Source organism: Hemiscyllium ocellatum, chromosome 16 (genome assembly GCF_020745735.1).
Source record: "Hemiscyllium ocellatum isolate sHemOce1 chromosome 16, sHemOce1.pat.X.cur, whole genome shotgun sequence".
Classification (NCBI taxonomy): Eukaryota; Metazoa; Chordata; class Chondrichthyes; order Orectolobiformes; family Hemiscylliidae; genus Hemiscyllium; species Hemiscyllium ocellatum.
Window position 1 is genome coordinate 17,487,665 of NC_083416.1, and position 23,887 is coordinate 17,511,551.

The 23,887-nt window shown below is 42.3% G+C and overlaps 1 protein-coding gene across 3 annotated transcripts in view; it reads right to left on the reverse strand.

The window, feature by feature from the left end:
* LOC132823155 (kazal-type serine protease inhibitor domain-containing protein 1-like) overlaps nucleotides 1–23,887 on the reverse strand; it is a 53,565-nt gene that overhangs the window by 17,343 nt on the left and 12,335 nt on the right. For 2 of the 3 annotated variants that reach the window (XM_060836729.1, XM_060836728.1), the window contains exons 3-4: nucleotides 749–909; nucleotides 190–337 (exon numbers count right to left, since the gene is read on the reverse strand). In XM_060836729.1, the coding sequence (XP_060692712.1) occupies nucleotides 190–337; nucleotides 749–909 (309 nt within the window). The remainder of the gene's footprint in view (nucleotides 1–189; nucleotides 338–748; nucleotides 910–23,887) is intronic. The other variant, XM_060836730.1, reaches the window with a different exon arrangement.

Sequence of the window (23,887 nt, forward strand, 5' to 3'; positions counted from 1 at the left end):
TCCTATTCAGAGTTTGAGATTAAGCCTGAGATCACCAAGGGATGGTTATCAGTTTGAATACAAAAGATTCAACTAGGATAGCTATGATCTACCAGAAAACCCTTGAACTAGATGCAGCAGTGACAAGGATGTGGAAGATTTTTGTGATAGGAAAAGACCTGTTGGTCGAATGTTGTTTCTTGGTCTTACCAGGATCATACACACTTAAATGTGCTGATGCGAATGCTTCTCCATACTTGTTCCTTGTGTAACAGGTATAGATCCCCTCATCAGACTTCTTCAGCCCCTGAATCTGCAACCATCCTGTGATACCGTATCGTGCTGGCCCACCTCTTGCCTTTAGACAAAAGTAAATCAGGAATCGTGACACATTTTGTCCTGTGTGTAGGAATTCCCCATCTGAAAGCTTGGGGAACCTAGATCCCCATTTGTTTCTCTCTGGGTACATTTCAGCCAATCAGAGTTAATTTGTCAAATAATCTAAAGATTTTTCCTTCTCTTCAAATTGGTATAATATTTGATATTTGGCACTCTAGCATTTGTCTCGATGATTCCTGGACATAAAACCTTGGCATTATGTTTCCATTTAACAATATTCAAGAACATTTTCAATAACAATAATAATACATTAATATGATAAATGTAATATAATATTCAGGATAATGATACCTAATAATATAATAATGATATAATTATGTTCAAAAACACATATCTAATTTCCAAAGCAGTTTATAGCAAGATCTCATACCTGGATAGAGATATGTGCATCATCTCCAGGAAGGAAGTTCTCATTTCCTTTCTTTCTCCATTCCACCAGCGCCATGGGATATGCCAACACCTCACAGCCAAAGATAATATCATTGCCTGTAATATTGTGCACATCACGAGGAGGGGTGGTGATCCATGGAACTGTATCAATGTGAACATGAGTTACCAACACCAGAATATCTATTGAGTATTCAACATCCTTCCCTGATCCCCCCCATCGTCCCCCCACCCTCCTCATCAATATTCCCTGACATCCAGGTGTCAGGTTTTGGTCATCTGATAGGTCTCTAAATCATGATCCACTTTAAAACCTGATGAAATGATCTAGTCTAACTCTGTCAGTGCTTCACTGTTAGAGGTACATTACCACCTTTTGGCTGAGATGTTAAAAGAAGGAAGGCCCTATCTTCTTAAGTCAATGCAAAATATCCTCTCACACTATTTGAAGAAGAGCAGCAGAATTCAACCCAGTATCCTGACAAACATTTATCACTCAAGCAATGTCTAAAGCTGAATATCGTACTGCTGTGAGACCTAACGTTGCAAGTTAGATGTCACATCAATTGATATTGCAATTATGATGACATACAGGGTGTTTAATTTTCTGTGTCACGCTTTGGGATGATGTGAGGATGTGTTAGGCCCTGCCAAAATGCAAGTTCATGTTTTTCTTTGTTACCAGAGATCTATTGTAAGCTTCTTGTCATTACTCACACATTCTATTGATATGCAGCAGTGAAAGATTCACAGGCTGATTACATCTGACAGGTTGTAACATGCACACATTTTCCATGCCCACAACCATTTTCATATCAGTTGACTAGCCGGTAAGTCCAAGTTAGCAAAAGAGTTTTACAGGCTCCCGCAGCTCACACAATAGGGTTGGGAAACGCATATCCACACACACACTGGATGGAAACATCCTGCTCGAGGTCAATTCAGATTAGATTACTTACAGTGTGGAAACAGGCCCTTCGGCCCAACAAGTCCACACCAACCCGCCGAAGCGCAACCCACCCATACCCCTACATATACCCCTTACCTAACACTATGGGCAATTTAGCATGGCCAATTCACCTGACCCGCACATCTTTGGACTGTGGGAGGAAACCGGAGCAACCGGAGGAAACCCACGCAGACACGGGGAGAACGTGCAAACTCCACACAGTCAGTCGCCTGAGGCGGGAATTGAACCCAGGTCCCTGGCGCTGTGAGGCAGCAGTGCTAACCACTGTGCCACCGTGCCGCCCTAACCACTGTGCCACCGTGCCGCCCTAACCACTGTGCCACCGTGCCGCCCTAACCACTGTGCCACTGTGCCGCCCTGCTTCAGAGACTTCAGAGCTAAAACCCTAATCTTTCCTTATCAGGAATGTTTGGAGTTTGTTTACTTACAATTATATAGCAGTTACAACCAATTGCCAAAGAAGTCTATGAAGGTGTTTAGAAAGCTGAAAACATTATCTCATCATAGTTATAACCTCTCAGTTCTGCTATCATCCACATCTTCTAATGACTGTTAGTTTTGGAGTCACCCAGAAGTGGAAGCATCCTCATGTGACCATCTCTCGGCTTACCTCAATTTTCACAGAACTTCTTTCCTCTGACACCAACAGTACAGCCTGTTCTGTACCCTGGGACACTTAAGGCCAAATCGCCTATATGCTGTAGAAGGTCAAAGGACGTGTCTGTTTGACTAGAGACTATTTTTCTCCTGAATCCAGCTGTAATAGCTCGCAAAGATCAAGCTGCCTTTTACACTGCTGATTGTATAAACCCCTGCTATCTGTCTGTGATGGTCATTGATGTATGGGGGAGCCTGTAACCTGATCTCAAAATTGGCTTCCTTTGTGCCTCTACACGGCAATGTGAAACCATGCTTCCAGATTGAAATGCTAATTATCTATCTTTGGTCCCACTTCCCTTTCATCTCAGAGGTAATTATTAGGTAATTTGCAGCAAAGCTATTTAAAACCTGATAGCAAGAACACTTTTTTGGGTGTTTGGGAAGTTCTAAGTCTGTTCGTGGTAAACTCAGAGATGTCTGCCATTGTTGCCAAGTGTAAAGATACCTCCAGATGGAAAAAGAAGAAAGGGCTGGGCAAAGAAGACCGTCATGAATGGGACCACCTGGGCTGAACTGAAAAAGATTGCAATGGACTGTGGCCCGTAGCAGAATCTTGTTCTGTACTGTCCCATGTGGCACTGGATCTAAGCAAGTCTTCTACACTTCCTTCCACATTTTATAACCCATTTGCAACCACCTCATTTTTTGTTAAGAGAAATAAGCAGACGTGATGTGAGAATAATGTTTCAGCTGAGAAGTCTTAATGAGTTAATCCAGGTTCAAAAGATAGTATAGAAGACAAATGGAATATCAGCTTTTATTTCAAAGATAAATGAATATTGAAGAAGGAAAATTTTGCCAAAATGATACAAGGCAGTAGTCAGACCGCAGTTAGAACTCTGAACAGTTTTGGATTCCTTGTCTAAGGAAAGATATACTAGTATTGGAGGCAGTCTGATTTTGCAAGATTCAAGATTCTTAAAGGACATTCAAGATTCTTAAAGGACTTGACAGAGTAGACATAGAAGGGTTGTTTCCCTTTGTGAGGGAGTGTCTAGGAACAGAAGGCATAATTTCAGAGTGTACATTTACAGCAGATATGAGGAGGAATTTATTTTCTCAGAGGCGGTAAATCTGTGGAATTCTTTACTGCAGAGGGCTGTGGAGGCTGAGTCATTAAGTATATTCAAGGCTGAGATACACAGAGTTTTATATCAGTAAGGGAATTGGGAGTTTTGAGAAAAAGGCAGGAAAGCAGAGTCGAGAGTTATCAGATCAGTAGTGATTTCATTGACTGGCAGAGCAGACTTGATAGCTGAAAGACCAACTTCTGCTTTACCATCTTATAGTCTAAACGAGGAGTCTCACCCATTGGCAACGTAGAAAGTCAGTCGGGATATTATTACTGTCAGTGTGTATAATCTGTGATATTCAGTCCCTCATCTCTTTACTACTCACATCCACACCATTTTGAAACTAAAACTCTTGTAGCAATGTAAGAATTGCAATCATTCACAATCCAACCTTACTTACTGTTACCACAGCCCTCAGTATATCCCTGGATTTTACACATTTTTTAATGAACTGTTTCATTTGTGTCCTCAGTTTCTATCTATACATTAGAAAAAATTGTTTTCTTCCCCAGGTTTTGCAAGGTTTTATTGTGAACAGAATAATACTTCCTTTATCCTCATTGTGACAAACACTGGAAACAATTAGGATATTTAAAATCCACTGTGGGATTAGGCATTGTGAATTTGGACCAACTGAGCAAATATTTTAGCCAATGAATGACTCAATGGAGTGAGAACGCACCATGCCTGATGCCAAATGATACAATGAAAGAATATGTCAGCATTAAAGAACAATCATGTACTCTAGAGTTATTATATGGATCAAGCGCAGAACTGTAAGAACTTTGCCATCTCTGCATTGTTATGAAGTGGTTGCTGCTTCACAGCAAGTCAGAAGTGACAGTATAATTCTGTTACAAGCTCTTAGCATAGTCTCGGAAGAGAACAATGTGAGGGTCCTCTGGACCAGACAGTCTCACCCTCCTTAACACACTGCACTGCCATTCACAATCTGAAGGCTTGTGCAGATCTGGACCTTGGCCACGACAGCTCAGTTGGGAGCCACAAGTAAGTTAAGGTGCCACAGAGAGTTCTGCAGTTTTAGGTTACAAAATGGCAGCTACTCTATAAGCATTAATTGTGTTGAATTAATAGCTAGAGCATATTAATGCTATTCTAAGAATTTCAAGAATGTTTTTGAAATAGAGTTTTATGCAACTCCAGCCTGCCTTTACTCCAACCCAGAAAGAATTTTCATTTATATTGTGCTCTGCCAAAATGCCAATGAAATATTTTTTGAAGTGCAGTCAATATTTTCATGTAGGAAATTCAGAAAGAAATTTGCATGTCTAGAGGGCCTTCTAGAAAATTAAAACTTCTTTCTTTAAGATCTAACAGTAAATGTTCAGCAAAATAGGCCCCAGTTCCAAACTAAAATCTATTTTTCTTTTCATGTTTTGAAAGCTGAGACATCAGTGTGGATGATCCAAAATGAACATTGCCACAGTTGTATCAGATACTACATTGACAAGCAGTGATAGTAGGATTTGTTTTACTGCCTGGTACAGGGGTGTACAGCTCCTATATATATGGAAGATGAAAATTTATTGGACACAGATAAGTACAAACAAAGAGCTGGCAAGCATGACTCATTAGCAGTGACAGTCACTCAATCTGCTTTGGAGATGTGACCTGTTTTACAGCATGCCACTCTTAGACATAAACACAGCTCCATATGTTTAAGTGGATTTGCAATTTAGCTGCCTGTTACTGATCATAAATGTCTCTCCTGATATTTGCCTGATTTTGACAGCGACATTCAGGAATGCAGAAACACTGATCCAAGAACCTCCTGTCAGTGAGTGTGTTACATGAGATGTGAAGATAATGAATCACTCTCTTACCCAGATCCATTTGTGTTGGAATCTCCACAGCTCTCTAACAAACTACACCCATTACGGTTGGAGAAGATAAAGGAGGTTTCTGATTAGCAGAGAACCACAGAGAATGCACTCTTTGAATCTTGTGAAATCAAGCAGATTGAAGGCAACAACAAATTAATCTCACATGGGATGAAATTAGTCATAGACAATGCAAATGACAGTACCTACATTATCATGTTCAATTTTAACTCCACTATTATCTAAAGACATATGCATAGTTTGGATTGAGGTGTGCTACTGAAAACCCTAGGTTAAAGCATCCAAGTTGAGAAAGACTAATTGGGAAGGTATGGGTTAATTTTACAGGGAAATGTAACATTGGCTCCATTAACCTCAACCTTCCCCTCCTGTCCTCAATAGCCCAGTAAAAAGACAGTTCAGGTGTAGTCAGCTTTTTAAAATGTTGCTGCAATGAGCAAGTCAATTAAAAACATTCATGCATTTTTTACATCAGTCCCTGTTCGGGCACGCCTTCAAGGCAGGTGAGACTTGAACCCGGGCCCTCTATCTTAGAAGTAGGGACATTACCACTGCACCACAAGAACCCATGGCTTTATACAGCTGGGCATAGTGTTAGCAAGCTGATAGTGGGACAACCCCCTCAAACACAATCTGATTGGCTGGCAGCTGAATGTCCCAGAAAAAACTACAGTATTCAGGATTGGACAGGGGTGGGACTGCAAGCAAGCCTGAAGGAGAAGGAGACTGAAGGAGCAAGGTTAAAAAGTACATTTTAGGTTTGGAAGGGATGAGAGACAATCAGGAAGGGAAAGGCTGGGGCTGTAATGTTATGGAGCCCAGGAGTAGAAGGCCCAAAGGAGCAGTACCATCTATAGGATGTTGTGCCCCTGATGTGCATATAGCTCCCTCAAACAAGATAATATAGTTTGGACAAGTCAAGTGAGTAAGCAATGCATGTCAGGCAAAATATAAGAAAAACATGAGGTTATCTCCTTTGGTAGCAACAATAAGAAGGTGGTTTATTTAAATGGCGATAGATTGGGAAAGGGGAAGGTGCAATAAGAGCTGGGTTTGTTTGTTCCCCTGTCGCTGAAAGTAAACATGTGGTTGCAGGAGGCAGTGAAGAAGACAAATAGTGTGTTAGCCTTCATAGTGAAAGGACAGATGTACAGTAGCAGTGATGTCTTGCTGCAGTTGGGATAGGGCCTTGGTGAGATCGTACCTAGAGTGTTGTTTGCAATTTTGGCCTCTTTATCTGAAAAAGAATATTCAGGTTATGGAGTGAGTGCAATGAAACTTCAACAGGCTAATTCTTGGAATGGCAGGACTGATGTATGAAAAGAGACTGGATTAGTCAGATTATATTCACTGGAGTTTAGAGAAATGAGGTTGAGGGTGGGGGATCTCATAGAAACCTATAAATCCTAACAGGACAAGACAGGGTAATGACAGGAAGGATATTCCCAAAGATAAGGGTGTCCAGAACCAGGGATCACAGCTTAAGGATACAGAGTAGGCCATTTAGGACTAAGATGAGTCATCCTGAGAATTCTTTGCCCTAGAAAGTGGTTGAGACCAAATATTGAATGTTTTCAAGAAGGTTTTAGATATAATTCTTAGGGTTAAAGGGATCAGAGGGTTTGGGTTCTGAGTTGGATGACCAACCATGATTATATTGAATAGTGGAGGAGGCTCAAATGGCCGAATGGCCTACTCCTGCTCCTATTTTCTGTATTTCAATGCTTCTAATTCTATTTCTATTACTCTAATTTCCCTTGCTGGCTTTTGATTAAAACACAGATTGGCGTCCGTTATTCACCTTCATTAGTGGCACAGCTGCTTGTGATGGCAGTTGAAACAGACCCATTTATTGACCAGTTCAAGGCCGTCAAAGGCCTATGGGAAAATAGGTTTACAAATGCCTAATCCACCAGGAGGGTAGCACAATAATCTAGCCATTTATCCTGTTTTACTTGCTCCCACATGTAAATACAGCAGTAGGGTTGGAGCATAACATTCAGTCCATGGTCAATTGAGAACACTTGATTCGGTGATATGAAAGCAGTTCTTTTCCAAATCCTTATTGTAAGGATACATTATAGTAAGTGGGGAAAATTAAGAGAAGGAAAACTGAGGTGTGGGAAAATAAGGAGGAGAGATTGAAGGAGGCATGACTGATCAAGGGGAAAGGAGGCATGACTGATCGAGGAGGACAGATTGAGGGAAGATGAACTGAGGGAGGGGACATTTTAGAAGAACAGTCTGAGGGAGGGAAGACCATTGGAATGGAGGCTGATGAGATGTGGCTGAGGAAGTGGATACTGAGCTGAAAGCAAAGCATAAAAACAAGATCACTCCGATACCCAGGGAGAGAAACGAAGTATTGAAATGGAGGAAAGAGTTCATGGTCTGAAGATGTTGACCTCACTATTCAGTCCAGACTTGCCTCACTGGAATTCAGGTGCTTTTCAGATACCTTTCCTCCAGCGTGTGTTCGGTTTTCGCCGGCACAGATAATGGATGCTGTGTACCCATGGTCATATTAGTCCTGTGTCATCACTTTTGGGGTTGAGTGGAATTTTCCAGCAATTTTTCTGACCTAAACTAAGATTTTTTTTCTCATCTTGCTTTCATTTTGTGTTCCCAGGAAATAAATGATGAGTTGCTGAAGGAAGAGGAAGGTTCAGAAAAGCAGGTAAATAAGTGGAAGTCATCATAGTTACAAATTGTACTGTGCTTGTGTGGAATATAATTTTGTGGTTTTTTTATGTGTTTTATTAAAAATATCAAGAACGGAATCCTTTCACCTTCGTTGTTCTTACTCAGCAGCACTCCTATTCAAAGTGATTCTAGTTGCTGTATGTTGAGGACGAAAATTCTTGTGAGAAAAGCAGCTGAAATCAATTCATTGAGTAGCAAAGATCTGGTTAGAGTGATACTAAATGGGGGATATGAATGACATTGAAAGGTGAGAAAAAGGGATAAATGGATGGCAAGGAAAGCATATAAGCTAGCAATCAGAATGAAAGTGAAGTGGGAATATATGGAAAGAAAAAAGAATTGAAAGAAGGCACAAGTTGGAAAAAACACCTTGGGGTGGAGAGAAATGTCACTATTAACTGGAAGGGAATGGAAAGGAACAATGCATACGCTAAATAAGGAGGGGAAAGGGTTTCAAATAGAGCTGAGGGAGGAAGAATACAAAAGTGCCAACTTGAAATGGGGGGAGAAGGCTGAGTAACTGATTAGTTTCAATTTGTTCCCAGTTAAATGTTTACGTACAAAAATAGAAATTGCTGGAAAATCTCAGCAGCTGTGGTAGCATCGGTGGAGAGAAATCAGAGATAATGTTTCAGGTCCAGTGACCCTTCTTCAGAACTGACGGTAGTGAGGAAAAGTTAGTTTTGATGCAGAAGATAGGGTGGGGGTGGGAGAGGGATAACTGGCTTGTGGCAGCCAAGCGTAAATAGCGACGTCGCTTTTTGATTCTTTGATGTGGCTACCCATTGTTAGCCACAAATGGTCTCCATCAGCAGTCATTCATTCTCCACTCCCTTGTCTGTCCAACTGTTCTTCTCTCTTTTGGACTCTATCTCCACCTATCGCTTACTCCTCACTCCTTCTCCCTCACTCTATCTTTTGCATAAAAACCAACACTTTCCTAGCTACCGTCAGTTCTAAAGATGAGTTACTGGACCTGGAATGTTAGCTCTGATTTCTCTCCACAGATGCTGCCAGACCTGCTGAGATTTTCCAGCAATTTCTGTTTTTCTTGCTAATTTCCAGCAATGGCAGCTTTTTTCATTTTTTATTGAGGTATTTCAGGATCTTGTGCCAGTTAGTCAAGTGGGTTCAAACTCCAGTTGAGGACTTGAAAACAACCTTGGGTAAGGCTGAAATGTAGCAAGCATGGAGAATGCTGTAGAAACTCTATTATACAGTAATCTCTATTATCACAAAGTTCACTGTAGCATACTCAGTGAACTGTAATACACAGCACTCACATCAAATCAACTGTAATGCACAGTCCCCTCCATTACACCCAGGGAATAATAAAATACAATACTCTTTATCACACCCAATTAGCTACAACATCCAGTGAGTCGTAACACACCGTTTTCTCTATTAAACCCAGTTAGTTTTAAAATGCAGTGCTCTATTACACCCAGTAAGTTATAATATGCAGTAGGGTAAAAACAATGACTGCAGATGCTGAAAACCAGATTCTGGATTAGTGGTGCTGGAAGAGCACAGCAGTTCAGTCAGCATCCAAGGAGCAGCGAAATCAACACTTTGGGCAAATGCCCTTCATCAGGAATAAAGGCAATGAGTCTGAAACGTGGAGAGATAAACTAGAGGAGTGCTAAGCTGGAAGTTTGGAACTAGGGTGAGGTGGGGGAAGGGGAAATGAGGCGAGTTTGTTTCACGACATGGTTGAAGAGCTTCAGGGCAGAGGAAATGACCTGGGAGTTGCAGTGGGGGAGGGTCTCCCTGAGATTTTTATAGAGAGAGGAGGAAAACTTCTTCAAGGCAGGCATCCTTGCAAGAGGATTCGCAGTAGGATTAAAATCAACGAGGTAAAAACAATGACTGCAGATGCTGGAAACCAGATTCTGGATTAGTGGTGCTGGAAGAGCACGGCAGTTCAGGCAGCATCCAAGGAGCAGCGAAATCGACGTTTCAGGCAAAAGCCCTTCATCAGGAATAAAGGCAGTGAGCCTGAAGCGTGGAGAGAAGAGCTAGAGGAGGGTGGGGGTGGGGAGAAAATAGCATAGAGTACAATGGGTGAGTGGGGGGGGGGGGATGAAGGTGATAGGTCAGGGAGGAGAGGGTGAAGTGGATAGATGGAAAAGGAGATAGGCAGGTAGGACAAGTCCGGACAAGTCATGGGGACAGTGCTAAGCTGGAAATTTGGAACTAGGGTGAGATGGGGGAAGGGGAAATGTGGCGAGTTTGTTTCACGACATGATTGAAGAGCTTCAGGGCAGAGGAAATGACCTGGGAGTTGCAGTGGGAGAGGGACTCCGTGAGATTCTTGTCGAGAGAGGAGGAAAACTTCTTCAAGGAAGGCATTTTTGCAAGAGGATTTGCAGTAGGGTTAAAATCAATGAGGTAAAAACAATGACTGCTGGAAACCAGATTCTGGATTTGTGGTGCTGGAAGAGCACAGCAGTTCAGGCAGCATCCAAGGAGCAGCAAAATCAACCTTAAATTTATCTGGACCATCTCTGACACCTCCCTCCTCTTCCTGGACCTCTCCATCTCCATTAATAACGACCGACTTGACACTGATATTTTTTACAAACCCACCGACTCTCACAGCTACCTGGATTACACCTCTCCCCACCCTACCTCTTGCAAAAATGCCATCCCATATTCCCAATTCCTTCGCCTCCTTCGTATCTGCTCCCAGGAGGACCAGTTCCACCACAGAACACACCAGATGGTCTCCTTCTTTAGAGACCACAATTTCCCTTCCCACGTGGTTAAAGATGCCCTCCAACGCATCTCGTCCACATCTCGCACCTCTGCCCTAAGACCCCACCCCTCCAACCGTAACAAGGACAGAACGCCCCTGGTGCTCACCTTCCACCCTACAAACCTTCGCATAAACCAAATCATCCGCCGACACTTCCGCCACCTCCAAAAAGATCCCACTACCAGGGATATATTTCCCTCCCCACCCCTTTCCACCTTCCACAAAGACCGTTCCCTCCGTGACTACCTGGTCAGGTCCACGCCCCTCTACAACCCACCCTCCCATCCTGGCACTTTCCCCTGCCACGGCAGGAACTGTAAAACGTGCGCTCACACCTCTTCCCTCACCTCTATCCAAGGCCCTAAAAGAGCCTTCCACATCCATCAAAGTTTTACCTGCACATCCACTAATATCATTTATTGTATCCGTTGCTCCCGATGCGGTCTCCTCTACACTGGGGAGACTGGGCGCCTCTTAGCAGAGAGCTTTAGGGCACATCTCCAGGACACCCGCAGCAATCAACCACACTGCCCTGTGGCCCAACATTTCAACTCCCCCTCCCACTCTGCCAAGGACATGGAGGTCCTGGGCCTCCTTCACCACCAGACGCCTGGAGGAAGAACGCCTCATCTTCTGCCTCAGAACACTTCAACCCCAGGGCATCAATGTGGACTTCAACAGTTTCCTCATTTCCCCTTCCCCCACCTCACCTTAGTTCCAAACTTCCAGCTCAGCACTGTCCCCGTGATTTGTCCGGACTTGTCCTACCTGCCTATCTCCTTTTCCACCTATCCATTCCACCCTCTCCTCCCTGACCTATCACCTTCATCCCTTCCCCCACACACCCATTGTACTTTATGCTACTTTCTCCCCACCCCTACCCTCCTCTAGCTTATCTCTCCATGCTTCAGGCTCACTGCCTTTATTCCTGATGAAGGACTTTTGCCCGAAACATCGATTTCGCTGCTCCTTGGATGCTGCCTGAACTGCTGTGCTTTTCCAGCACCACTAATCCAGAATATAATATGCAGTACTCTCTATAAAACCAAGTGGACTGTAATACGCAATGTTCATTATAATACCCAGAAGGTAAGACAGTGTTCCCTATTGCACCAAGTGAATTGTAATACAGAAAATTCAATTTTACAAAACTAGCAGTAAGAAACATCTCTCTCTATTGCAGTCTGTGATCTGTACTAGATAGTGCTGACTATTACACTTACTGACATAATAATATATGTTCTAATTCACTCAGTGAACTGCAATGCATAGTCTGTCACACCCAGTGAATGGTAATAAGCAGTGCTGACCATTACAGCCAGGGAATTGCAAGACACTGTGATTCTATTAAGCACAATAAGCTGTAGTAAACAGTGTTTTTTATTATTCCCAGTGAACCACAATAAATAGTACTCTTTATTACGCCCAATGAACTGTAATACACATTGCCATCAATCTACCAAGTGAGCTGTGATATATCATGCTCTCTATCACACCACATGAACAATAACACAGTTTTCTCTGTTATACCCAGTGAGCTGTAATACACATTGCCATCAATTTTCCACAGTGCGCTATTGCACACAATAAGCTATAGTACACATTTCCTCTGTTTCAGTGAACCTTAATACACAGTGCTCTCTATTACAATTAGTGAACTGTAACAAACCGTGCTCTCTATTACACCCAGTGCTCTGTATTACACAGTGCTCTCTATTATATTCCGTGATCTGTATTAAACAGTACTCTATTACGTGCAGTAAGCTGTATTACACAGTGCTCTTTAATACACCCAGTGAGTTGTATTACACAGTGCTCTTTATTTTCATGCCTCAATGGTACAGGTCAATCTGCTATAACACGTGTTTCATTAACACATATTCGCTATAACACGATTGACGAATTGGGGACACTATTTCTAAAGCACAAAGTTTTAACATGTATTGGTTATAACATGATTCCAGCCCGATTAGTTTAAATGGTGCTACTATTATGTGATTTTCTTATAACACGGGATTGCATGAGAACAGAACTAACATATTATAGTAGAACTGGCTGTGCTGGAAATCAAGGCTCAATATTCCTTAAATTGACATTTGAAAAGATTTTTGAAAGCACGAAGAATTCCCATGATATACCTATCTTTTTGGTCCAAGTTGATGGGAAACAGAGTATATTTTCATTATGAACCATTGGCATATATCTTCTCTCATTAAAAGTCTAATCTCTGTATAAATTCCCCTTTACACAAACAAACACACATCCAGACAAAAAAAAAGAACATGGATTATTGTTGGTGGGAAAATGTGGGAAAGAAGTTCAGTGGTTTCAGTTCTCATTGATGCTGAGATGATTCTTATGATTCCTGTTCTGTTCAGAATGCTGTTTCTCAATCATCCTTTTCAGGATGTTTTCAGTGATTTGCAACAGGCACAGGGTGGCCAGTTCAATTATAAAAGGTATCCGGCTTATTAATTAAAATCACAGCTTGCAGCAGCTACTAAAGGAAGGAATTTTTTTTCTTCAGGTTGAAAGTAGCTGACTACAGAAAACATGGAGAGAACTCTTAACCTGATGATGGTCTGAAGACTTCTCTGTATCTTGTTCATAGCCCCAAGCTGTTCAGCTATCAGTGAACCAATCACATAATTCTTGATAGGTAGGAGACCTTTGTCATTGGCTTATGGACCAGTTACCAATCAGTTACTTGGTGTCAACCCAAATTGCATTTGCACAAACCCTTCGATACCAGTTCATCTGCAACACCTGCTATATATGTGCAAATAATGTTCACAATGAGGTTTTCTTTGAAACCCATTCATGGGATGTGGGCATCACTAGCTTGTCTTGAATTTATTGCCATCCCTAGTCGCTCTTGAGAAGGTGGTGGTGAGCTGCTTTAGTATCAGGTATCAAGTTGCTTGCTTTCAAACCATGCAGTAATCCCTGAAATCCCTGGTTTCCGAATAATTTATTTTCCACTTCAGGCCACAATTTTAAAAACTCAAAAGTTTAAAGGTATGGACTTTACATGCCTGTTGAAAGCTTGAAATGCCAACTTAAAAAAAAGAGTTCTGACAAAGTGTACCTGGACCCAAAATGTTAACTCTGATTTCTCTCCACAGATGTTGCTACACCTGCTGAGATTTTCCAGCACTTTCTGTTTTTTTTTCAAAAGATGTGTTTTGTTACAAAATATGTGATACACTAACAATATGACACAAACTTATATCCATTAATTTGTGCTCCCTTGTTATATAGTCTTTGCACCATTTATACCTTTAACTTTTACCCAAAATTTTACACTTGGGACAATGCATCTATTATATTATCTTTCCAGTAATATGATTAATCTTTACATTAAATAGTTACAACAAAATACTTCATCTGAAGAGCTTTAAACTTTTCAATGAAGGCCAGTGGATTATAATCAGTGTCAATTAATGTTCCTTATTTCTGTGTCAGATATAGACTTCTAAAAGTTGAAGAACCAATAATAATCCCAAAATCTCTTCTTCCACAGTAGAGTACTTCTTCTGATATTGGTCTAGTTTCATAGAAAAGTGCCCCACTGACTTCTTTATTCCGGACTCCTCATCATAATACAAGATAACATCCACACTGAGGTCATTAGCTTCAGTTGTCATTTTGAAAGATCTAGAACGTGGCACAGTGGCTCAGTAGTTAGCACTGCTGCGTCACAGCACCAGGGACCCAGGTTCGATTCCAAACCTGAGCAACTGTCTATGTGGAGTTTGTACATTCTTCCTAAGTCTCCGTGGGTTTCTGCTGGGTGCTCCAGTTTCCTCCCACAGTCCAAAGACGTTAGATGGATCGGTCATGCTCAATTGTCCCATTGCGTCCAGGGATGTAGCAAGGTAGGTGGATTAGCCATGGGAAATATAGGGTTTCAGGGATAGGTCTCGATGGGAAGCTCTTCAGGGCGTCACTGTGGACTCTATGGACTGAATTGACCTCATTTCTGATAAAGAGCATTTGCCCGAAGCATGGATTCTCCTGCTCCTCGGATGTTGCCTGACCTGCTGTGCTTTTCTAGCACCACACTCTCAACTCTGTGGAGAATGTGCTGCTTCTGCACCGCAGGGATTTTATAATATATAGAAAAATCCGGACAGCCAATAGTGGAGGTTCACGAGAATGGTCCCAGGAGTGAAAAGTTTAACATATGGCAAACATTTGAGGACTCTGGATTTATACTGGAGTTTCAAAGGATGAGGGGGGGATCTAATTGAAACATAGAATACTGAATGGCCTGAACAGAGTACATGTTGGGAAGATATTTCCATTGGTGGGAGACACTGGGACCCGAGGGCATAGCCTTAGTGTAAAGTAGACCTTTTATAACAGAGATAAGGAGAAACTTCTTCAGCCAGAGAGTGGTGAATCTATGGAATTCACTGCCACAGAAGACAGTGGAGGCCAGGTCATTGAGTATATTTAAAACTGAGATAGGTAAGTTCTTGAGTATCAAGGGGATCAAGTGTTATGGGAATAAAGCGAGAGAATGGGGTTGAAAAACGTATAAGCCATGATTGAATGGCGGAGAAGACTCAATGGGCTGAATGACCTAATTTCTGTTACAATGTCTTATGGATCATTTGTTAAGATTAGCTTTAGCTTCTCAAAGTCTGCCCGGCTGTGTCACTTTTATTTGTTTATACTGAAATTACGCACAAATTTCCAGTAAAATCCAAACATTGCAAAAACTCTCATGATTTCTCCTTGAGGTTTAAGAATGGGGATTTCTATCTGAGCCTTCACTTTCACTGTCCTTGGTACACTTGCCCTTCTTCAACAAGGTGTTCTAGGTAAGTTATTCTTGCTTTTCCAAATTAACTTTTGGCTAAATCTTTCACAAAACCAGCCAACTGTAATTGCTTAAATAGGTCTTTGACTTGTCTCACGTGCTCTCTTCATGTGTTACCCCAACATTGTCTAAGTAAATTGCATTGTTATAAAACTTTGCTGCAACTTGATTCATAAATTTCTGGAATGTAGCTGGGGTGTTCGATACCTTAATGTCATCACTCAACATTGATATGAACCATTTGGTGTAACAAAAACAGATACTTCTTTACCATTGGTATTAACAGCACATGCTAGTGCCCTGAAATAGATCAGTCTTAGAAGGAATGAGGCACTGTCAACCATACCAATGCAATCTTCTAATCATGGAATTGACAATGAATATGACTTCATTATTGCAGTTACCTTTCTATAGAAGGCTCACTGGACGCAAAACATTGACTCTGCTTTCTCTTCACAGATGTTGCTAGAGCTGTTGAATTTCTCCAGCTGTTTCATTTTTTGAAAAACTTTACCAAGCCTACTCACAAATTCGTATAGACCATTAAATTTCACATTCAGAGGTTCACCTGGTAAAAGCAATTATACCAATCTGCCACTTGTTGTTGAAAGTTTATCTACGTATTCTTTCATTTTTGCCTGTGTGATATTTAAATGTGCCTGTGCTACTCTCCATACTCCAGTGAGTCTTTCTAGAAACATAAACATGTAATCCAATTCTGAGGATTCATCTTTCTGCTTCAAGAACTTCTCCCAAATCAATTTTAATTGACCTTCAATCTTTTGCCCATAAACCAATTCAAAGGGGCTAAACTCAGTACATTAATTTGAGAAATCTGTAGTAGCAAATAATAAGTGTAATTGTTTATCCCAATCCTGTTGGTATTCATGACAGTATATCTCAGTCATAGTTTTGAGAGTCTGATGGTAACTCTTCATAATGTTTGTGGACATTATGTAATTTACCTCAGTTGTCTTATTCCCAAACTGCTAATGACTTCCTGGAAAACATTAGATTACAGTACAAACTCTGTTCAAAATATATTTAAATTGGTAGTCCAAAACAAATAAAAAATCTGCATTAATTTTTTTTTTCTTTTTGAGTGCGAGCAGCAGCTGAGTTTAAACGAACCCGGAAGACTACAGCTAAGGTAAGACAGTTTGTTTTAAAATTACTTACCAGTAGTGGGCAGCCGTGTTTTTTTTATTCTTCACAGAAAGAGCGGGAGCAGCAGGGGAAGTGACGACAACCAGAGGGGCAGCCGGGAAGGAAAGCACTGAGTATAAATACTCACCCTGAGTATATAAATCAGGAAGGCGGCTAAGCCCAAGACTCTACAATTGCAGTGTATCCCACCCGCACTCCTCCTCTAACCTCCTTAATAAGTACTCTGGTTTTTTAAGATAAGGATTTTCAATTTCTTTATCAGTGACTGGTTAAAAATTTACTTTTTTGTTTATCTATTAATTGGTTTTTAGGAAAAAGACTACAGCAGAGAGGTATCAGAAAGTATTTTAACTCAAACCTGTACAAAGTAATAAAGTAATTAACTAAGCAGAGATGGCTGGGCAGGTGATGTGCTGTAGCTATATGATCTGGGAGCTGGCTGATCCCATTGTGAATGGCAGTGACCACATCTGCAGCAAGTGTTGGTTGCTGGAATAACTCTGGATCAAAGTTGATGATCTGGAATCTGAGCTTCAAACACATCCGGGAGAGGGAGAGTTACCTGGACGCTTTGTTTCAGGAGGTAGTCACACTTGGGAGATTAAGTAGTTCACATTCAGTAAGTGATCAGGGACATTAGAATGTGACTGTAAGTGAGGCAGGTAGGGGGAACCTGAGTTCAAGAATGCAGGAGCCTCAGCCCTTGACCTTGTCCAACAGGTATGAGATTCTTGCTCCCTGTACGAATGAGGAAAAGGGCTCTGGACAGGATGAGCCAGCTGACCACGGCACCATGGTGCAGAAGGCCATTCAAGAGGGGGGAGCAAAAAGACAAATAGTTGTTATAGGAGATTCTATAATTAGGGGGACAGATAGTATCCTTTGCAAGCTGGATTGGGAGTCTCGCATGGTGTGTTGCCTGACCGGTGTCAGGGTGCGGGACATCTCCGACCGGCTTGAAAGGATATTGGAGCGGGAGGGGGAGGATCCAGTTGGTGTGGTCCATGTTGGGACTAACAACATAGGCAAAGCTAGGGTGGAGGACCTATTTGGGGATTATGAAGCACTAGGAAGGAAATTGAAGTACAGGTCCTCAAGGGTCATAATCTCCGGATTACTGCCCGAGCCACGTGCCAATTGGCATAGGGATAAGAAAATTAGGGAAGTAAACATGTGGCTAAGGGATTGGTGTGGGAAAGAGGGATTCCACTTCATGGGGCATTGGCATCAGTTTTGGAACTGGGGGGATCTGTACCGTTGGGACGGTCTCTACCTGAACCGATCAGGTACCAATGGTCTAGCGAAGAGGATAAATAGGGTGGTCAGTAGGACTTTATACTTCAAAGTTGGGGGGAAGGGAAAGTGAAAGCGACAGGGACTATGGAGTTAAATGGAAAGATAAGCAACAGGATAGCATCTGTGCAGGCGGATTTAAACTTGAGGCAGACTGGGAATGCAGCAAAAAGGAAGGATAACTTAGGACATCTTATGACCTCCAATATCACTAATGATAAGAAAGTTAGCATTAAGGCACTTTACCTGAATGCTCGTAGCATTCGTAACAAGGCAGATGAACTAATGGCACAGATCATTGTGAATGATTATGATGTGGTAGGCATCTCAGAGACGTGGTTACAGGGAGGGTCAGGACTGGCAGTTAAACATCCAAGGATTTTCAACATATCGAAAAGACAGGGAGGTGGGCAGAGGGGGTGGGGTTGCCTTGTTAGTTAAGAACAAAATTAAATCTATGGCACTGAATGACATAGCGTCGGATGATGTGGAGTCTGTGTGGGTGGAATTGAGGAACCACAAAGGCAGAAAAACCATAACGGGAGTTATGTACAGACCTCCTAACAGTGGTCAGGACCAGGGGCGCAACATCTACCGGGAAATAGAGAAGGCATGTCAGAAAGTCAAGGTCACATTGATCTTGGGGGACTTCAATGTGCAGGTGGACTGGGTAAATAATGTTGCCAGTGGAACCAAAGAAAGGGAATTTATGGAATGCTTACAGGATGGCTTTTTGGAACAGCTTGTCATGGAACCCACGAGGGAGCAGGCTATTCTGGACCTAGTGCTATGTAATGAACCAGACTTTATAAAAAAATCTTAAATTAAGGGAACATTTAGGAAGCAGCGATCATAATATGGTAGAGTTCTGTCTGCATTTTGAAAGAGAGAAGACGAAATTGGATGTAATAGTGTTACAGTTAAATAAAGGTAATTATGAGGGCATGAGAGAGGAACTGTCGAAAAGAGACTGGAAGCAGAGCCTAGCGGGGAAGACAGTAGAGCAAAAATGGCAGGAGTTTGTGGGTATAATTGAAGACACTGTACAGAGGTTCATCCCAAAGAAAAGAAAGATTATCTGGGGAGGGATTAGACAGCCATGGCTGACAAAGGAAGTCAGGAAATCTATTAAAGAAAAAGAGAGATCCTATAAAGTGGTCAAGAGCAGTGGGAAATCAGAAGATTGGGAAGGCTACAAAAAACAACAGAAGATAACAAAGAGAGAAATAAGGAAGGAGAGGATCAAATATGAAGGTAGGCTCGCCAGTAATATTAGAAATAATAGTAAAAGTTTCTTTCAATACATAAGAAACAAATGACAGGCAAAAGTAGACATTGGGCCACTTCAAACTGATGCTGGAAGCCTAGTGATGGGAGATAAGGAAATAGCAGGAGAACTTAACAAGTACTTTGCGTTAGTCTTCACAGTGGAAGACATGAGTAATATCCCAATAATTAAAGGGAGTTAGGGGGCTGAGTTGAGTATGGTTGCCATTACAAAAGAGAAGGTGCTAGAAAAGCTAAAAGGACTTAAAATTGATAAATTTCTTGGCCCCGATGGGATACATCCTAGAGTTCTGAGGGAGGTGGCTGAGGAAATAGTGGAGGCATTGGTTGAGATCTTTCAAAAGTCACTGGAGTCAGGGAAAATCCCAGATGATTGGAAGATCGCTGTTGTAACCCCCTTGTTCAAGAAAGGATCAAGACAAAAGCTGGAAAATTATAGGCCAATTTGCCTAACCTCGGTTGTTGGTAAAATTCTAGAATCCATCATTAAGGATGAGGTTTCTAAATTCTTGGAAGAGCAGAGTCGGATTAGAACAAGTCAACATGGATTTAGTAAGGGGAGGTCGTGCCTGACAATCCTGTTGGAATTCTTTGAAGAGGTGACAAGTAGGTTAGACCAGGGAAACCCAGTGGATGTGGTCTATCTAGACTTCCAAAAGGCCCTTGATAAGATGCCACATGGGAGGCTGCTGAGCAAGGTGAGGGCCCTTGGTGTTCGAGGTGAGCTACTGGTATGGATTGAGGATTGGCTGTCTGAGAGGCAGAGGTGTGGGATAAAAGGTTCTTTTTCGGAATGGCAGCCGGTGACAAGCGGTGTCCCACAGGGTTCAGTGTTGGAGCCGCAGCTGTTCACGTTATATATTAATAATCTGGATGAAAGGACTGGGGGAATTCTAGTGAAGTTTGCCGATGATACAAAGTTAGGTGGATAGGCAGGTAGTACTGAGGAAGTGGAGAGGCTGCAGAAGGATCTCGACAGTTTGGGAGAGTGGTCCAGGAAATAGCTGATGGAATTCAATGTGAGCAAATGCGAGGTCTTGCACTTTGGCAAAAAAAATACAAGCACGGACTACTTTCTAAATTTGTGAGAATTTAGTGAGAAAATTCGTAAAGCTGAAGTACAAAGGGATCTGGGAGTGCTAGTCGAGGATTCTCTCAAGGTAAACATGCAGGTTGAGTCCGTAATTAAGAAAGTGAATGCAATGTTGTCATTTATCTCAAGAGGGTTGGAATATAAAAGCACCATTGTGCTACTGAGACTGTATAAAGCTCTGGTTAGGCCCCATTTGGGGTACTGTGTCCAGTTTTGGTCCCCACACCTCAGGAAGGACATACTGGCACTGGAGTGTGTCCAGTGGAGATTCACACGGATGATCCCTGGAATGGTAGGTCTATCATACAAGGAATTGCTAAGGATCCTGGGATTGTATTCATTGGAGTTTAGAAGATTAAGGGGAGATCTAATAGAAATTTTCCATGGCTTGGAAAGGGTGGACGCTAGGAAATTGTTTCCGTTAGGCAAGGAGACTAGGACCCGTGGACACAGCCTGAGAATTTGAGGGGGTAAATTCAGAACAGAAATGCGGAGACATTTCTTCAGCCAGAGAGTGGTGGGCCTGTGGAATTCATTGTCGCAGAGTGCAGTGGAGGCCGGGACTCTAAATGTCTTCAAGGCAGAGATTGATAAATTCTTGCTGTCACAAGGAATTAAAGGCTACAGGGAGAATGCGGGTAAGTGGAGTTGAAATGCCCATCAGCCATGATTGAATGGCAGAGTGGACTCAATGGGCCGAACGGCCTTACTTCCATTCCTGTCTTATGATCTTACAACCCTCGTTGTAATTACGGTTAAATGAATAGCTTCACAGAATCAAATTGTCATATTATGTCCACCCCTCCTCCCCCAATAGCCCATCCTCTATACCCAGTACATTCTGTTGCCACTGCAGGAGGTGTTAAACCTGCACCCACACCTCCCCCCTCACCTTCATCCAAGCCCCAAAGGATCTTGCCACATCCAGCAGAGATTTTCCAGCACATCCACCCACCTCAACTACTGCATCCATTGCTCTCGGTGGGGTCTCCTCTACATCAGAGAGATAGGACCCTAATACACGGAGCATTTCAAGGAACATCTCTGGGACACACACCAAACAATCCCACCAGCCTGTGGCTGATCATTTCAACTCCCCCTCCCACTCCCCCAAGAATATGCAAGTCAGAGAGTCATAGAGATTTACAGCACAGAAACAGACCCTTCGGTCCACCTCATTCATTCCCAACAAATAACCCAACATAATCTAATCCCACTTGCCAGCACCCGGCCCAGATGCTTTTTAAATGTTGCAATTGTACCAGCCTCCACCACTTCCCCTGGCAGCTCATTCCATACACGTACCACCCTCTGCATAAAAGAGTTGCCCCTTAGGTCTCTTTTATATCTTTCCCCTCTCACCCTAAATCTATGCCCTCTTGTTCTGGACTTCCCCACCCCAGGGAACAGACTTTGTCCAGGTGTCTAATCCATGCCCCTCATGATTTTATAAACCTCTATAAGGTCACCCCTCAGACTCCAATGCTCCAGGGAAAACAGCCCCAGCCTATTCAACCTCTCCCTATAGCTCAAATCCTCCAACCCTGGCAACATTCTTGTAAATCTTTTCTGAACCCTTTCAAATTTCACAACATCCTTCTAATAGAAAGGGGACCAGAATTGCATGCAATATTCCAAAAGTGGCTTAACCAATGTCCCGTACAGCTGCAGCCATGACTTCCCAACTCCTGTACTCAATACTCTGACCAATAAAGGAAAGAATACCAAATGCCTTCCTTACTATCCTATCTACCTGCGACTCTACTTTCAAGGAGCTATGAACCTGCACTCCAAGGCCTCTTTGTTCAACAACACTCCCTAGGACCTTACCATTAAGTGTATAAGTCCTGATAAGAATTGCTTTCCCAAAATGCAGCACCTTGTATTAAACACCATCAAATTAAACTGCTCAGCCCATTGGCCCATCTGATCAAGATTCCGTTGTGATCTGAGGTAACCTTCTCCACTGTCCACTACACCTCCAATTTTGGTGTCTTCTGCAAGTTTACTAACTGTACCTCTTCTGCTCACATCCAAATCATTTGTATAAATGATGAAAAGTAGTGGACCCAGCACCGATCCTTGTGGCACTCCATTGGTCACAGGCCTCCAGTCTGAGAAGCAACCATACACCACCATCCTCTGTCTTATCCCTTTGAGCCAGTTCTGTATCCAAATGGCTAGTTCTCCCTGTGTTCCATGAGATCTAACCTTGCTAACCAGTCTCCCATGGGGATCCTTGTCGAATGCCTTACTGAAGTCCATCTAGGTTATGTCTACCGCTCTGCCCTTATCAATCCTCTTTGTTACTTCTTCAAAAAACTCAATCAAGTTCTTGATACATGATTTCCCACGCACAAAGCCATGTTGACTATCCCTAATCAGTCCTTCCCTTTCCAAATACATGTTCATTGTGTCCCATAAGAATCCCTCCAACAACTTGCCCACCAACAACGTGAGGCTCACCGGTCTATAGTTCCTTGGCTTATCCTTACAATCTTTCTTAAATAGTGGCACTACGTTAGCCAATCTCTAATCTTCCGGCACCTCACCTGTGACTATCGCTGAAATAAATATCTCAGCAAGGGGCCCAGCAATCACTTCCCTAGCTTCCCACAGAGTTCTAGGGTACACCTGATCAGGTCCTGGGGATTTATCTACTTTTATGGATTTCAAGACATCCAGCACTTCCTCCTCTGTAATATGGACATTTTTCCCAATATGTCATCGTCTATTTCCCTACATTCTATATCATCCATGTCCTTCTCTGCAGTAAACACATTTGCAAAATACTCATCTAGTTCTCCCCATCTCCTGCGACTCCACACAAAGACTACCTTGCTAATCTTTATGGGACCCTATTCTCTCCCTAGTTACCCTTTAGTCCTTAATGTATTTGTAAAAACCCTTTGGATTCTCCTGAACCCTATTTGCCAAAGCTATCTCATGTCCCCTTTTTGTCTTCCTGATTTCCCTCTTAAGTATACTCCTACTGCCTTTATACTCTTCGAAGGATTCACTCGATCTATCCTGTCTATACCTGACATATGCCTCTGTCTTTTTCTTAACCTGGCCTTCAAGTACTCTAGTCATCCAGCATTGTCTATACCTACCAGCCTTTCCTCTCACCCTAACAGGAATATTCTGTCTCTATTTCTGAAGGCTTCCCATTTTCCAACCATCCCTTTACCTGCGAACATCTGCCCCCAGTCAGCTTTTGAAAGTTCTTGCCTAATACCGTCAAAATTAGCCTTCCTCAAATTTAGAAATTCAACTTTTAGATCTGGTCTATCCTTTTCCATCATTGTTTTAAAACTAATAGAATTATGGTCGCTGGTTGCAAAGTGCTCCCCCACTGACACCTCAGTCACCTGCCCTGCCTTATTTCCCAAAAGTAGGTCAAATTTGCACCTTCTCTAGTAAGTACA